Below are 17,118 nucleotides of genomic sequence, written 5' to 3'. Positions count from 1 at the left end.
GTGCCCCTGGGGCAGCTCAAGAAATGAGTCTAATGCAGATGGGGCAGCTTCTAGAGGAAAGACCAGCTGAGCTCTCCTGGAGCCAGTCCAGGCAGTCATTGAGGGAAGTGAGGGCAGTATGTGAGGGAGAGCTGGGCAGGCACGGAGATCAAGGCAGGACAAGGAGCGGCTGGCGAATCGCCTGAGAAAATGGCTTCTGCTTCCCACCAGGAGGGGCAGATGCCCAAGAAGCAGCTCTATTTGAGGTTCCCCAGAGGGGGACAGAGGGGGCAGGGAACATCAGCAGACATTAGAACAGAGAAAGCAAAGAGGAGGGAGGCACTGGCAGGCTTGGAAGGAAGGGAGCCTCAGAAGTGCAAAAACACCGGGTGTGGGAGGAGCCGGGGACTGAGAAAGGAGGGCTGAGAGTCAGGAGGAGCAAAGGGGAAGGGGCTGGGGGAGATCAGAGGCGCCTTGAAGACAGAGTGCACTTCAGGATAAAATACAGAGGTCTGCCGGGAGCAGCGTTGAGGGAAGGCATGGGCAAGGCCAGAGACTTCTCAGAGAGACAGCCTGGGGCTTTGAAGGACGGGAAAGTTAACACTACTTTAGCAGAAGGAACCTGGCTGAATACGAAGAAGCAAAGATTTTGCTCACAAAGGGACCGGATGGGGCCTCTTCCTACTGATCAGAAAAGAAAGCAAGGCATGCTGGAGCAGAGCATTTGACTTAACCAGCAGAAAGCTGCCATGCAGAGAGGGTTTGTGGGACCCTGTTGGGGCTCTCTCCACCAGTGTGAGCTGAGAAAGGGCTAAGGTCAGTTTTGTGAATGTGTATGTGAGCCCCAAATGCAGAGTTAAACAAAGATGTGGCACTTTCCCTGATATGCGTGCCTTTTTTTCCCTTGGTAACAGGAGACAGGACCAGTAATAACCAGAATGTTACCTGTGAAGTCAAACACTGAGCATTGGTCTTTAACACAAGCACGGTGTTATGGATTGAATGAGTGTGTCCTTTCAAAATTCATATTTTGAAGCCCTAACCCCCAGTTTGGAGGTTGGGCCTTTTGGGAGGTAATTGGGTTTAGAGGAGGTCATGAGGGTGGGGCCCCCGTGATGGGATTAGTGTCTTTACAGGAAGAGGAAAAGAGACCAGAGCTGTTGCTCTCTCTGTTTCTGTCTCTGCCTCTCTCTCTGTCTCTATCTCTCTCTGCCATGTGAGCACCCAACAAGAAGGCGACCATCTGCAAGCCAGTAAGAGGGCTCCAACCAGGAACTAAATTTGCCAGCACATTGATCTTGGACTCCCAGCCTCCAGTTTCTCCAGAACTGTGAGAAAGAAATGTCTGTTACTTAAGCCACGTAGCCTATGATATTTTGTTAGAGCAGCCTGAGCAGACTAAGACACGTAGAAATGTTATTTTGAACACCCATAACAGTATTCAGAAATACACCTGCCAAAAAGAAAGTTATATAAATTGTACAGGTATTAGAGCCCAGCCCAGCTCACTGATCTGTCTCTCTGGAATGTTAGGAGCAGTACAGAACTCCTCCTTATTTTAGTGGGTTTATTCCAGTCATAGAAAAGCACAAAGGAGCAAATTCTATCTGTTCATTATTCCAGGAGCCTGATGGAAAGGAAATGCTCTTGGGGCTAGAAATAGCAATTTAAAATAGAGAAGGAAGACCTGGGGGAAGCATGTTGGAGAATTAAGACAGAATAAGAGATGAAAACTGAGGGTCTAGTAGGAAAAACTAGAAAACTTTAATAGCTACGACTGAGGTCTCCACCTATAAAGTAAAACAAGATGTATTAGAAGGTGACGATGTTTAAAAGATCTTGAAAGAACTGCATGAATAAGGAACTTAAGATAGAGTAAAGCAGGCTTAAGGGCTGTCTTACAGACCTGCTGATTATGGTAATAAGCTGAAGGTTCCACTTTTGATGTGGAGGAGTATTCTTCTAACATACAGACTCTCCAGCAAATAACAACAAAGTACAAGAGAAGAGAAAAGGAAAGAAGAAAGAAAAGAAAGGAAAAGCTACCTGAAGGTTCCAGAAACTGAGCAGCATGAGGTGAGTTTTACTTTTTGCAGTTTTGCCCTGGGGGCAGCTGTCCACCCAATGGCTAAAACTCTAGTGGAAAAACCTACCATCTTTCTGGCTGGAGAAACCAAGTGAAGGAGTCCTGGATAATCAGGGATGTTAGAGAGTTGGGAAAGAATCCCTGGACACAAGAGAACCAGGGAAATGGGATTCCAAATTCTGGGTATAAACTTTTGCCAGTTCTCTGGCTGACTCCTAAACCATGCAAGTATAATACAGATTGAAAACCACAGGAACTGAAATCTGAGCTGTTGCCCACTGCAGACATGACAGAGTCTGCAGGTTGAGTATAACATGTTAATTTCCTGCTAAATCAAAGAGAGCAACACTCTTTGGATCAGTGTAATAGAATTCAGAGTCTCTACATCACATATACAACACTCACAACACATGTAATCCAAAACTACTAGACATACAAAGAGCCAGAGAAATGTGATCCATTTTCATTGGAAAAAAAGATGCCAATCCCAGGATGACCCAGACTTACAAGAGCAGCTATTATGGCTATGATCAACGGGGTAAAGAAAAATATGCTTATGATGAATAAAAAAAATAAGACATCTCAGCTGAGAATTGGAAAGTATAAAAGAAAGATTCATAAGAAAGTATAGAGCTAAAAAATACAATATCAAAAAAAAAGTCTCTTGAGGGACTTTTCTTAGAAGAATGGAGATAGCAAATGAAAGAATCAATTAATTTAAAGATAGATCTGAGAAAGGGAGAAGAAAAAATGGGGAAAGTAATGAACAGAGCCTCAGGAACCTGTTGGACAATTTCACAAGTTTTACACATAAGTAATTGTAGTCCTAGAAGGAGGGAAAAGGGGACAGGAAATAATATTTGAAGAATTGTGGCTGAAAAATTCCCCAATAATAGTAAAAGACATAAATTTACAGATTTAAGAAGCTGATAGGATCTCAAACAAGATAAATTAGGGGAGAAAAGTATGACCAGCTTGACCATAGTCAAGCTAAAAACCAAAGATAATGAGAAAATCTTGAAAGCAAACATAGAAAAAGTCACTATTTATATTTATATTTGTGTTTATATATATAAATCCTAGAGTAACCATAAAAAAATGTAAAGAAGTAGAGCTGAAAAGAAATCAATAGATAAATGAAAGTTAACAGACGCCCACCTCTGCCTGAAGGTGGGGTGGGGGCAATGCAATATGGCCTGACCTCTGTGTGTATTGCCCAAAGGCCAGCAGAGCCATTTGGCAAAGATGACAATCCTTTGCTGGATTTTTGGGAAGAAAAGGGGAAAGAAAGAAAGAGAAATAGGCTTTCTGGGATATCACAAATGACCCAAGTTGAGCAGGGAGTCTGGCACACTGTGGGGCCAGAGAGGAAGCCATGGTGTCCCAAGCACTGGATTCAGAGTCCAGAAACCTGAACTGAAGGGCCAAAGCTGCACTGACAACCTATGTGACTGAGTAACTCATTTGACCACTCTGGGCCTCAATTTCTCCTCTGCAAAGTGAGGGGGTAGGATTTACAGCAAATTCTTAGTAATTGCCTCTCTGGAGGAAAGGAACAGTTAGACGTCCATGCTTCCTGCTTTACAGACATCTGTATTGGTCAATGTTGGGCTTCTTCATGCTCAGAATGAGGTCCTTTGCCCACTCTATCTCTTCCAAGTCAAGTGCATTTACACCCCCTGTTTTGATTCTTGTCTTTATGCTGATGACTCCTAAATGCACATCGTCATTTGGACTTCTCCTCCATGCTCCAAACACAGATTTCCAGCTGCCTGTTCAGCAACTCTACTTAGATATCCTACCAGCACATAAAAGTCAAAATATTCTAAACAAGTGTCTTACAAATTTTGTAACAGAATCATGTGGGAAATATTGGTGAAAATGCCAAGGCCCAGACTCTATTCAACTTCATGAGTCTGTTCCTCTGTTTTCCTTATTAGCTCTCCAGGTAAACCTGATACTCACCAAAATTTGAGAGACTCTGCTTTAAACTAAACCCTCAATTTACTCTCAATCCTTCTATTCCTCCAACCAGTTCCTTTCCAGAATCCCCATTCTCAGGGAATGGCACCATCATCCATCCAAAGACACAGTCCAGATACCAGGTGTCATCCTTGGACCTCTGTTACCCTCACCCCTAAGCATCACCCACTCTCAAGCCTTTTCCATGTTTCTCCCCTGATCTCCCTGGGCTTCATTCACTCCACTGACCATCTTGCTTCTACTGTTGCCTCCCCCATCTGTCCTCTACACTTCAGCCAGGGTAAATGTTTTTAAAAAATATTTTATTCTGAGACAGTTTCAATGTCTAGAAAAGTTTCAAGAATACTACAAAGAATGCCTATACACTCCTCATCCAGATACTCCATTCAAATTCTTAACAACTGTCACAGAAATGCCCTCTTAGGGATCATATGTAAATATTACCTGCTTATCATGCCTCTCTAATGCCCTTCAATCTGGAACAGTTGGTAGTCTGCTTAACTTTCATGACCTTGAAATTTTAAGATCATAGGTTAGGCATTTAATAGAATGTATCTCAATTTTAATTAGTCTGAGTTTTCCTCATGATAAGATCCAAGTTATACATTTTGAACAGAGTATCTGAAATGCTATGTTCTTTCACTGCATACTCTCAGTGGCACACAATGTCTGTTATTGGAGGTGTGAACTCTAATCTTTGATTCAGATGGTATTACCAGACTTCTCTGTAAACTTACTTTCTCCCTTTATATTATTAATATTTGGGGGGAAATACTTTGAGGCTATGTAAAGTCCCCATTCTCTCTCGTTTCACTCCATGTATCAACATGTTTCTTAACTATTAATCTTATGGTCACCAAATAGTGATTTTTCTAATAACACCATTCTTTCCACTATTGGGAAAAGCTTTATCTTCTCTTATTTACTCATTCATATTCATATCAGTGTGGACTCCATAGTTACTATCTTATTCAATAGGTTATAATCTGTTACCATCAGTATATATTTTGAAGTTCATTTTATACTATATTTGGACATTGAAGCCCTTTAAGCTGGGTATGGTATTGTGTACTTTTGACATATCCCCATCATTCTTTGAGTACTTTCTTACTTTCTGGCACATAAATATGTACTGGGCTCATCTAATACTCCTACCCAGGCCATTGGAAGGGGCCATTTCTCTAATGAGTCCTTGGTGCTTTTAGTATAGAAGAGAATACAGAATCCAAGATATGAGTGCCAGGTGTACTTTTTGCTACACAGGTACCATTGTGTACAGGCACTCTCAGCTCTTATTTATTTCTCTATCTCCTTATATATTGAAAACCACAAGTTCTCACAGATACCTCCAATTCCAATTCAACATCACATAATTCATTCTAGCTTTCATGCTTTCCATATTTGTACCTCCTTTACCAAAAGGTCCCATTGTCTCCAATATATTTCTCAATATCCCTGTCTATAGCTAATCTTCCAATAGTGCTGGCCTTCCAGCCCCCTCACCCGTGGGTCCTGATCCCTGCTAGGGCTTGCCTCTCTAGATCAGGACATCTACCTTGACTGGGCTTGCTAAATGACTTTTGGATGAAAGAAAGAAGGAAGAAAGCCAAGAAAGTTTTTTTGTTTGTTTTGTTTATAAAGAAGGGAGGGAAAATATTGGAAAGGAAAAGCAAGAGAAAAACCAGGTTATTTTTCTAAAATGCAAATTCATCACCTTTGGGTCATGTGTGTGCATCTGTGTACACCCCTCCTACCACCCACCCCCACCCCACACAGAGCCCTTGAATGAATTCTCATTGCTCTAAGGAGGTAAATTCCATCAAAAGCGTCTAGGAGGCCCTGTCCTATGTAACTACTGCTGACCTCCTTGGTCACTTTCCCTTCTTTCTCCAAATGCCAAGCACAGGACTCCTCTCTCAGCTCCTCTAAAATTCCACCTTCCCTCTTGACACAGAGCCTTTGTATGTGCTGCTTATGTTTCTCAGTGCTCTAACCTGCCCCGTTCATTTGGGTGACTTATTCTTCAAATCTCTGCTGGAGCACCATCTCCTCCTCTGGAAGCCCTTAATTCCCCTAGATCTAGTCAGGGTATTTTTCTTATTTATTATTTTCTTCATGCTCTCACAGAACACAGTGGCTCTTATCTCAACTGGCAATTATGCACTTATTTGTGTATGTGTCTGATTAATCTTCCTTTTCCTCATTCGAATGTGAGAGTAGTAATGCTGCCTCTTTTCAATCCTAATTGTGCCTCTAGCTTGTAGCCCAGGATTGGCACATAGCAGATGATCAATAAATATTTTTCATGTGAATAAATTGCATATTTAGAAATTTTAGAAATATCAATAGTTTAATCAGCAAACATGATAATTTTCTCTATTTTGAATAAAAGGCAAAACATGGAAGAATAATATGATAAAATGTGAAGGATCCTGAAAGCTGTTAGGTTTAGTTTATAAGCTTCATCATTTAGAAGAAACACAAAATCACAGCAAATGATCTAAATAATGTGTGTAGGAAAGTAATGTGGAGAATATTTCACTTAAGAAACTTTCAATGTAAGACATATAGAGATTGTATGTTTGACTCACATTATAATTTAGGTGACTCAGGGTCATTAAAATGTTAGTCCTTCCAAATGTAGAGTAGAATTGCATTCAAAATCCATATGTGAGTGTATATGTATCACTGCATGTTTTGGAACCAGACAGAGTGATCTTAAATTGAAAAAAAAAAAAGATATTTGAAAAGAGCCAAGAATTTTTATTAAAAGAAAAATGAAGAATAACTTACTTTATCCAAACTGTAAAACTCTTGCTAAAATTCTTGTAATCATATAGTAAAACTTCTGATAAAGTTACTATAATTAGAACAATATGGTTGGGAATAAGAATTTAAGTTGATTAATGGAGCAGATTTGAGAATCAAAACATAGTTTATGTAAGGAACTTAACATATGACAAGGATGACATGTGATTCAATAAAATATGAAAAATATCTTCAATAAATGGTGTTGGTATAATTATCTATTCACCTGTATGAAAACAGGGTAAGAATATACGTCCTAACACATATTCAGAAACATATTTGAGAATAGCCCTGGTGTCTATCAACAAGAGAATGGATAAATAAACAGTGGAATGCTACAGTAAATAAGAACAAACTACTTCTGCACACAACAATAGGAATGAATCGTACACACAGAATGCTAAGAGAAAGCAGCCAGACACAAAGAACATCCTGATTCCACTTATGTGAAGTTCAAGAACAGGCAAAACAAACCTATGGTAGAAAAAAAATCAGAACAGTGGGTGCCTCTGGGTGTGGGGCAGGGGAGGGACATGAGGGAACTTCCTGGTATGATGACAATGTTCTTTATCTTGATAGGATTTGGGGTCACACAGTTGCATGCATTTGTTAAAACTCTGTAAGTGTACACTTACGATTTGTGCACTTCTTTATATGCAGATTTTACCCTAATTAAGGAAAGAACTATAAACAAATATTTAAATCTTATTAAAGATGTGTATGCTGAAGCATTTAGGGGTGATGTGTACTAATATCTGCAACTTATCTGGAAATACATCAACAAAATAGGATGGAGTGATGAATAGACAGAGGGATGGATTAAATAGTTATATGATAAAGCAAACATAGCAAGATAATAATTCTAGAATCTATGTGGTGAGAATATGGCTGTCTTTTGCAAAATTCTATCAAGTTCTCTGTACACTTGAAATTTTTCAAACTAAAAACTTGGGAAAAATAAATACATTTCAGGTGTACTAACTATTTAGATATAGGACAACCCACTTCAAAAGGCATTTTATAACCCTGAGAACTTTAAGAATAAACCAGAAAATCCAATTAGTAGAGGAAAAGATCGATATTTTTGACTAAATGAATATGAACCACTTTTGCAAGCCAAAGGATATCATAAACACTATCAAAAGGACAATTGTATTCTTTTGAATAAAAAAAAAAGAATTGTATTTTTTTGTACAGAAGAAGGTGAAGGAACTAATTGTATCATATATGGCAGAAAAAGGGTTAACATCTCTTACATAAAAAGAATTCCTATAAATTTCTAAGAAACAAGAAAATAAACCAATAAAAAAATAGGTAAATACATGTACAGATAATTAACAAAAGAAGAAACATGAATCCCAGTAACTGTGCAAAAAGACAGTAATATCTCCAGCAGTCAGTTGAAAATGCAAATTAAAACAAAATGAGGTATGATTTTTCACCTTTGGATTAGCAAATTTTAAAATATTGATTACTTTCAATGCTGGTGAGGATGTTGGAAGAGGGGCACTGTATATCCCTAATGGAGTGTGAATGTTTACAGACTTTCAAAGCAACAACCTGTTGTAAGAATCCCCAAGAGACAAACAAGACACAGAGAAATAGGCATAGTATGATCCCATTTTTATAAAATAAAAATTTTCAAATTTTTGAACAAAGAGAAAAGTGTGAAAGCAGGCACACCTAATTGTTGGAACTAATGCTTCAGGACAGGGCTTGGTAAACTATGGCCTAAGTACCAAATCTGGCAGGTCACCCGATTTCTTACAGCCCATGGGCTAAAGGTGGTGTTCATACATTTTTAAAGGGTTACATTTTAAATGGTTATATAATCGTGTGCATAATATACTCATTTGGCCTCTTGGCCAGCAAAGTCTAAAATATTTACTATATGGCCCTTTAGGAAAAATTTACCAACTCTTGCTTCAAGGAAATTGTAGGTTCTGAGTTAGTCTTTCCTCTCCTCTGTCTTGTTTTGATTTTTATGATAATTATGTATTGCTTCTGCAAGCTTAAGGAATATAGGTAGGTAGTTAAGTAGGAAGATCTATCACTTTGGATGTTGTTGGGAATAGATGTAAGAAGACAAAAGGAAACCAGGGAGACTAACTAGGAAGCCAGTGTAACAGTCCAGGTGAAAGAGAATGGTGCTTAGAAACAGGGTGGGTGCACAGCAAAGGTGGGAAGAAAGGGACAGACTTTATAGAAACCTATAGGAGTAGCTGAGGGATTGGACACGGATGGGGAGGCACAGAGAGAACTCAAGACTGATTCCTAGGTTTCAGTCATTAGTTGAATGGTGCAACCACTGAGTTGAAGAGATGGGGGAGGGGAAATTAGAGAGTAAATCAAGAGCTCTATTTTGGACCTGTGAAAGTTCTAAAGGGAATTGTGTGAACTAGGCAGCTGGACACAGATGATTAAGCTGCTTGGGCTGTAGAGAGGGAGGCTGAGCAAGAAATACATATTTGAGAGTACTCGTCATGTAGATGGTACTTAAGGCTTTCTGGAAGTGATAGGGAAAGAGAAGAGGGCCAGGAGTCTACCTGGTATCACAGTGCTCAACACAACTGCAGCCCACTCCCTGCTGACAGCTGTCTCCAATGCCACTGTCCAAATGTTTGGATTCCCTCAAATCGTCCTTTCCAAAATGTCCTCTTCATGGGCCAGGAACAGCATGGCTTCAGAGGAGACACCGACCCTTTCTCACAGCCTATGCCCCAATGCTTGCCTGGACAAACAGCTACTGTAATTTCTCCTGGTTGAATGGTTCGCCCAGCACCTGGCTCCCCTCAGTGGATAGATGAGTTCTGGTCCCAGTCCCTCCCAGTATGGTCCGTCATGGGTCCCTGCCATGAGCAGCCACCTTTCACCCCTGTCGTACTTTGACCTGAGAAGACACAGAAGGACTCACCAAGGAGCTGGTGTAGGTGGGGTCTGAGGTGTCGTCCTGGAGGTAGCGGGAAAGGCCAAAGTCAGACACCTTGCACACCAGGTTACTGTTGACCAGAATGTTCCTCGCAGCCAGATCCCGGTGCACGTAGTTCATCTCGGCCAGGTACTTCATGCCGGCGGCAATGCCCCTCAGCATCCCCACCAGCTGGATCACGGTGAACTGTCCATCATTTTGCTGTAATAAGACACCAAGGGCAACCAGATCAAGATGGGCTTCAGTGGTCAAGCAGAAGCTGAGGTGCCAGGGCCCCACTGCCTTCTCCCTTCCGACTCCCATTCTCCTCCCTCTCCTTGAACACTCTGCCTTCTCCTTGCCGTCTTGCGGATTTCATCTTCAAATTACATCTCAGAGCCATCCAGTCCTCTCCACCTTCACTGACACCATTCTAACCAACTCATCATCATCCATCACCTGTAACAGCCTCCCTACACCTTCCCCCGTCCCAATCCATTCTCTAAGGGCAGCTAGAGCCATCCTCGTAAGACAGAAATCAGGTCACGTCACCGAAGCGCTCTAATGGTCTCCCACTGTGTTAAGGGAAAGTGCCAAACTCTTCAGCGTGGCCCACGGGGCCCCATGGGATCAGCTACTGCCTCACCTTATGTCACTTTGTCCTGCACTCCTGTGCTAAAGACAGAGTGACTGGTGACTTTTCAATCCTCTCCCTGGCCAAGCCCTTCCTGCCTCAGGGCCCTTACACATGCTGTTCCCTCTGTCTTTTCCCCACAATCAACACCTACTTGCTTCAGGTCTCCACTTAAATGTCACTCCCTCAGAGAGGATGTCTCTCTAGCCAGTCCCCTCCCCCACACATAAGTAGCACTTTCTTACTACTATCCTTCAGTGTATGCTCTTATTTTCCTTCTTAGCATGTATCACAAGGTTTAGTTGTGTGTGTGTGTGTGTGCCTGTCTGTCTGTCTCTGCTACTTGACTCTAAGCTCTTTGAGACAAGAACCCTCCCTCTTGCAGTCACCATAGCATTCCCAGTGCTGAGAACGTTTGAGTAGACAGATGTAGCTCGATAAACATATGCTGAATGAATGGCTGGTACATCTCTTCTTGTCTCCAGAATTAAATGTTTATGGTGTCTTGGTCGACAGTGGATAACACACCTGCCTCAGAGGGCTGGATGGTCAGGAGGAGCACACACACCGTGTCTGGCTCGTGGACTCTCCCAGTGAATGGGAACTGTTGCTGCCCCTCCTCCTGCCAACCTGAAGTGCTGCCTTCTCTCCAATCACAGTTTCTTACCTGGGTGGCCTCCCTCCTCCATGGTTAGAGGACAGGCTCTCCTGTGAGTGAATGTATGCCTTCCTCCACCTCCCCAAAGCCCCTGAGTCTGGGCTCTGCACACACTGGTTACATCAGTGGACCTTGGACCATGCTGCCAAGAACACATTTTCCCAACTAGTCCAGCCCCAGCTGCTCCCTAAAGGGTTATGAGTTGTATTGTGTAAGCAGAGCATGGCCCAGGCATTGAGATGCTCTGAGTGGGGGAGAGGGAGGAGGAGGCGGGGCACCCTGGGCTAGTCCAGTTACTGCTGAACACAAACCTTGGGCAAGGCAGTCCCTCCCTCTGCCCCAGGATCCTCCTGTGAAAGGCAGGAAGCATAAACAGTGTGAGGAGTTCCCATTTATTGAGCACCTACTGTCTGTGAGATGGTGCCCAATGCACTCACATGCATTATCTCACTAATATGTATGGACACATCATTTATGCATGAGCTCCTGCAAAAGTAATTTTCTATGCAAAAATAAGTAAAGAAAAATAAAAGAGCTGTTGTAAAAATACACTATTTATTAGGGAAAATATTCCAACAATTGAAAAGTCTAACAACGGTAGCATGAATTGTTGAAGACTTTGTTCCTCATGAGAGATTGCAAGCCCGAGGGTTGGTTATACCCCTCGCTCAGTTGAAGGACTGGAGCAAACTGGCACTCTTTGCACTCCTTCCTGAGCCCCCAACCCCCACCAGAAGGAGGACCCCCCAAACACACTGAGTTTGACATACTCCAAGTTCCAAGTTCTCACTCAAACCTTAACCACCTCCCAATCTGCCCAGAATGCTTCCTCTGCAATATTTGCTTCTAACCAACTCCAAAATAAAGTGCAGAGCTGCTTTTTGGAAACTGATTGGTTTTCAGCACATGGTGCCCATCTGCCAGAGCTGGATGTGCCGTGAGTGATGCAAATCTTGCTCACTAATGAACTTCACTCCACACTTCCTTGAGAAGCTAGCCCAGATTTCCCCAGCACCATCATTTCTCTAAGTAGGTCTCTGGGGATCTGCCTCTCCAGAAAGTTGTCATGCGACTTCCGCATATTAGAAAATATATTTCAGCCACAAGTCCCAAGGGTCAGATTTTTTCAATTCAGTTTGTTTCTTCTCCTCTGTAAGTGGAGACAACAATGTGGTTAAAAATAAATGTCTCCCTACAGAAGCCCACTTGTAGACAGATGTTGGGAAGGGCACCGGTGCTGGTTGGAAGCAGCTTTGCCAAGAGCAGTGTTGAAATCTTTTGCAGATTTGTGTCTATGTTTCTACTTTAAGTCATTAAAGACTTCACTGAGCTGCTTCATTTTCTGATTTGTTTAAATGTTTAGATCAGTCATCTTATAGATTCTGGTGTTGACAAAGGGCAAAAAGTGATTAAAAGTTCAGGCTTTGGAGCCAGACAGACCATGGTGGGTCCGGGCTCTCTCTCTCACTGGCTGCATGCTCTTGGGCAAGTTATTTAACCTCCAGAGCAGTGATTCCCACATCTGTAAAATAAGAACAGAGTGCCCATTCTTCCTGAGATTTGAGATTCAAGGTTAAATGAGACAATACATGTGGAGGGCTCAGCTCAGTGCCCCATGAATACTAAGACAGCAGCAATGACTGCTGGAATTATCAGCAAGGCCATAATATCTCACAAATCCTCTCTCCCATGACCCCCAGATGCCTGGTGAGAGAGACTGAGGACACCTTGGATGAGGACTGCAGGTTCCTTCTGGCTTCCTGGGCGTGTGGGGCAGACATCCTAGGATCAGTGCCCTCAGAGAGCCTAGTTCACAGCGCATTCTGAGCTCAGCAGTTTGGCATCTGTAATAATCATCCCCACCCTAACTGTAGTAGGAACTAATAATGTAGGCCTGAAATTAGGATCAATTAATCTACAAACTCTGATTTCTTCCCTTCTTGGCCTTTGAATGGCAAGTCATACTTCATGGAATATGTTTTCATCCTTAACTCCAGTCCTGTGGAGTAGGCAAGGCAGGCAATATTACACTGTTTTTATAGAGAAGATAAAGGAAGTCCAGAAAGTTTAAGTGATCAGCCTTAAATCACTCTGTGTGATTTTGACTTATAACAAGAATCTAAGTCCAAACAGCAAATTGCTTCTCCATTTACATTTCATCTTTTATCAGTTGGTAATGGCTGCCTCCAATGTTGTGTGGAGAAGTCTGTGTATAAGCTTTGTAGGAAGAAGATCTATGATTGATTAATGATGTCTGCCATGGCCATAGAAAGAGAAAGTAGAAACATGTACCACAAATATGCTACTTTATCTGAATCTTTTATAATTCCCGTCCAGTGCCTTTTCCACTGGAAAATGCTGACTCTACACACATTTTCTTTAGAATCTGCAGGAGAATCAGGTATCATGATAAGACAGTCATACCTGTTGTGTCCATAATCTTGGAAACTTAGAGACATAAACATATTAAGATTTTCTGACATGTCCAGCTGTTTTATATTCACTTCATTGATATAAACTCCCAAAAAAGAACTTTCAGAGATATGAGCATCAGCATACAAAGATAAACAACACAGAAAAAGAAAAACAGATTTCTTAGAACTTTGGGAAAGATGTGATTCTGTGCTGAGCACATGGTAAAAACACAGTTTGTAGTAGAAATACAGGCTGGGTGAAGTGATTTAAACTTTCTTCCTTTCATGAAGTGCTTTCTGCTGAAATTGCTTTTCTGCAAATTCACTGAAGCCACTTGCTGGCCCTTTTATTAGCCAGGAAGGATTTAGGTATTTCAACTTACATTGACAAACCCACTTCAGGAAATGAAACCTTTATTTGATTTGTTTGAAGAAAATGAATCATAGATTTTTTTTTTTAACCTGAAAGAGCCCTTTCAAGATCATCCAGCTCAATGCCTTTAGTTTATAGATTGGGAAATTGAGTTAACGGATTTGCTCAAGGCCACAGGGTGACTCATAGCAGAGCCCAAAGCTGGACCTCAGTCTCAGAACTTGCAACCTGGTGTTCCCTTTCTGACAACTGGCTTGCTGTCCTCTAGCTCCAGGCCATGAATGAGTACCCCATGAATGATAAATGTCCCCATTTGACATTGCTCAGTGACTTCCAAGAGTCTTCCAGTTACAACCATCTGTGAATGAACCAGCAGTAACCACAAGGCCAAGCTTTAGCCACGAAGGCCGTATGGAGCAGGTCGACCCTCTTGGCTGAGGCATGAGGCATTGAGGAGGGCTTCAGGGCTTGTGCCTAAGATTATGGAAGAGCTACCAGGTTGAATCCCCTGAATCTGAGTGCCAAGAAGGAAATATTTAATTATGGATTTGCAGTCTACCTAACCCATGGCACAGACATTTTTTTTAAAAATGGATAATTATGAACCTACAGAATGTGTGGTTAAAGAATAATGGTGTTTCTAATCCCTCCAGAATGTGAAGAATCCTGAGTCCTGAAATGAGTGGGGAGCAGTGAGCAGACTGTGAGAAGCCCTTTCCGATGTGCTCCCTGGACCCTCGATGCCCAGAGCCTCTGAGACACCCATCCAGAGCTGGAGTTGTGGTCACTCTCCAAAGCCACCACGTCTGGTATGAAAGGACCAGTGGGGGGTTGGGGAGGAAGCAGGTGCACAAATTGAAGACTAATCCTTTTCCTTTCTTGTCTGAATGGTGATCTTAAAAGTATACTACCTCCCAGAAGATGGACCCTGCAGGACGGAACTGATGACCCACTATTCAATTTTATCAAGCAGCAAATACATCAATTAATGCTGCTATGCTCCAGGGTTTGGTAGTGAGGCTGAAATTAGATTTATAGATTACCTGTCTCTGTGCCGGGTGGGGAGTTGGACATGCTTCATTTCCCGCAGCTCCCAGCACCGCCTGCTCTGGCCGCTCCCTTCTGGTCATCCTTTCCCCTCTTTTTCCCTGTGCTCCTCTCTCGCCCCTAGCTTTTCTCCCACTGCCTGGGCCACATTGTCATGAAAAATAACTGGCATCCAACCTGCCCCCATGTCCTGCGCCCCCAAAATGGAACAGGTGTGTGCAGAGCAGTGGTGCAGGGTTCTGATTTTCCGCAGGCTCCTGAGAAGGAATCTTCCTGTTCGCCTGTGCGTTCCAGGGAAAGAGTCTCATCACAGTCTCCAGATCGCGTTGAGAGTCTCTGTGAAGCACAGACAGGTGACTTGCAGGAAGTAAATGACTCCTGATAGGTCCAGAGGCTGGTTCCGGAAAATACTTTTTCTCCTAACATTACCTCCTATTCACGTTTCTTTGGCTGACACGAGAGGTCTGGCTACAAGGACAAGAGACCGTGTACACTCAGCAAGCTCCATCTCTCCTGACCAAACTCTTTTGCTCCAGAAACTGTTCTTCATTCAACTAGCCTCGACCCGGTGCTCAGTGTGCTAGGCGCTGGGGTTTCAAAATACAAAGCATAACCCACACCCTCAAGGAGGCTGTACCAGGCAAAGTACGTGGGGCCCATCACCTACATCAGCTGTCCCCCACCCCACCAAACAAAAGCCACTACTGCCTAATGACTCAGACGAGGCATAAAGTGTGTGCTCCCCCTGCAAAGGTAGGTTCAGTATGTACAAATGCAGCTTCTAGACAAGTCCTCAGCTCCCTTTCCACACTGCAGCCCCTAAGCTCTGCTTCTGAGCTTTGGAACCACCAGGCCGCTGATGACAGATTACCAAATAGGCCACGCTGACTTTGACCTATGAACACACAGCTCCACTGTTCTGTGAGCCTACCTGCCCATTCCTGACCTGTCTGGCAAATTCCTCCTTCTCCCATATCAGAGAAATTCTCTCTCTTCCTTGAAGCCTTCCCTGGCTTCCTCAGGAAGGTTTCAGTTCTTCTTTATGTGATACCCCTGTACTTCATGTACAGAAACAAAAAGTATAATCCAGGCAGATGATTGCTGGAAGCTTTGGGCACTAAGGTCCTGGGGGGTCAGAGGCATTTACGCAGGTTGTATTCTCTAAAATGGATATAACAGGACCTCCCATCCCTTATGTGTAAGAAGGCTGCTGTCCCCCATCAAGATGTGGGACATGTTTCTTCCCCTTGAATCTGGGTGGGTCCATCAATGTGGTTGAAGGATGCTTTGTGACATTTCAGGCTAGGTTTCAAAACTGATACAGCCTCTGCCTTCTACTCTTGGGTTGCTTGTTCTTGGGACCCAGCTTGCTGTGAGGAAGCCCTAGTCAGCCAGGTGGAGAGATGCCAGCTGATACCCAGCATCAACCCTGAGACAGATGAATGAATGAGGCTTCTGACGATTCCAGGCCTTAACCCTGAGCTTCTCCTGCTGACAACACATGAAACAGAGAGGTCTCCACCGAGGCCTACCCAAATTGCAGATTTGTGAGCAAACCAAATTGTTGTTGGGCTAAGTCACTAAAATCTTGGGGTGATTTGTTCCACAGCATTAGAGCAATGTCTCTCTCATCCCAGCACAGGGCACCTCATGACTGTTTCAATGAGACTCTACGAATGGTCCTTTGATCTTCAGCCATAGCTACTGTTTGGTAGCTTTGGTGACATGCATAGCTGGCTACTTAGTATTACTCTGAAGCCCTTGCTCAGAAGGTCCTGCCCCATTCTTTGATGCCACTCCCTGCACTCTCTTGCTCCCAGGCTGCCCAGCTGTCCCTTTGGTCCGAGGCAGGCCTTGCTCCGTGGCCTGTGGTCAGACAGCTTCTACCCTCCAGACATGAGCACCTCGGCCATGCTCACTCGCCCCTTCTCTGAATAGCTCTGGAATACCCCACAGTAGTGAAAATGCTTCCTTTGTGGCTGCATGGGCATGCTCTGACAACGGTCCTTTGCAGATCTCCTGGCCATAGGCCTTCAGGGACCCGCACCTCTGCTGCAGGTGGTTGGGAGCCACAGTTCTCCATCAACTCCAGGAAAGACTTGTGGACGCCTGCAACACACTCTTCCCCTGACCTGCCCAGAAGCGCCTCCTCAGAGGCCGGGATGCCCAGGCATCAGAAAAGGGCAACCTGTTTTATCTCTGAACTGTGAACAAAGGGAGCTGTCTGG

General features: G+C 43.2%; 1 protein-coding gene across 1 annotated transcript in view; it reads right to left on the bottom strand.

Moving 5' to 3' along the window:
• Positions 1–17,118, bottom strand: part of EPHB1 (EPH receptor B1) — a 291,623-nt gene that overhangs the window by 36,866 nt on the left and 237,639 nt on the right. Inside the window, exon 12 of the mRNA XM_060010164.1 lies at positions 9,771–9,986. Coding sequence (XP_059866147.1) covers positions 9,771–9,986 — 216 coding nt within the window. The remainder of the gene's footprint in view (positions 1–9,770; positions 9,987–17,118) is intronic.

The sequence above is a fragment of the Delphinus delphis genome, chromosome 4, assembly GCF_949987515.2.
Source record: "Delphinus delphis chromosome 4, mDelDel1.2, whole genome shotgun sequence".
Lineage (NCBI taxonomy): Eukaryota > Metazoa > Chordata > Mammalia > Artiodactyla > Delphinidae > Delphinus > Delphinus delphis.
The sequence above is the reverse complement of the archived record's forward strand: the minus strand, read 5'-3'. Positions and strand labels throughout refer to the sequence as shown.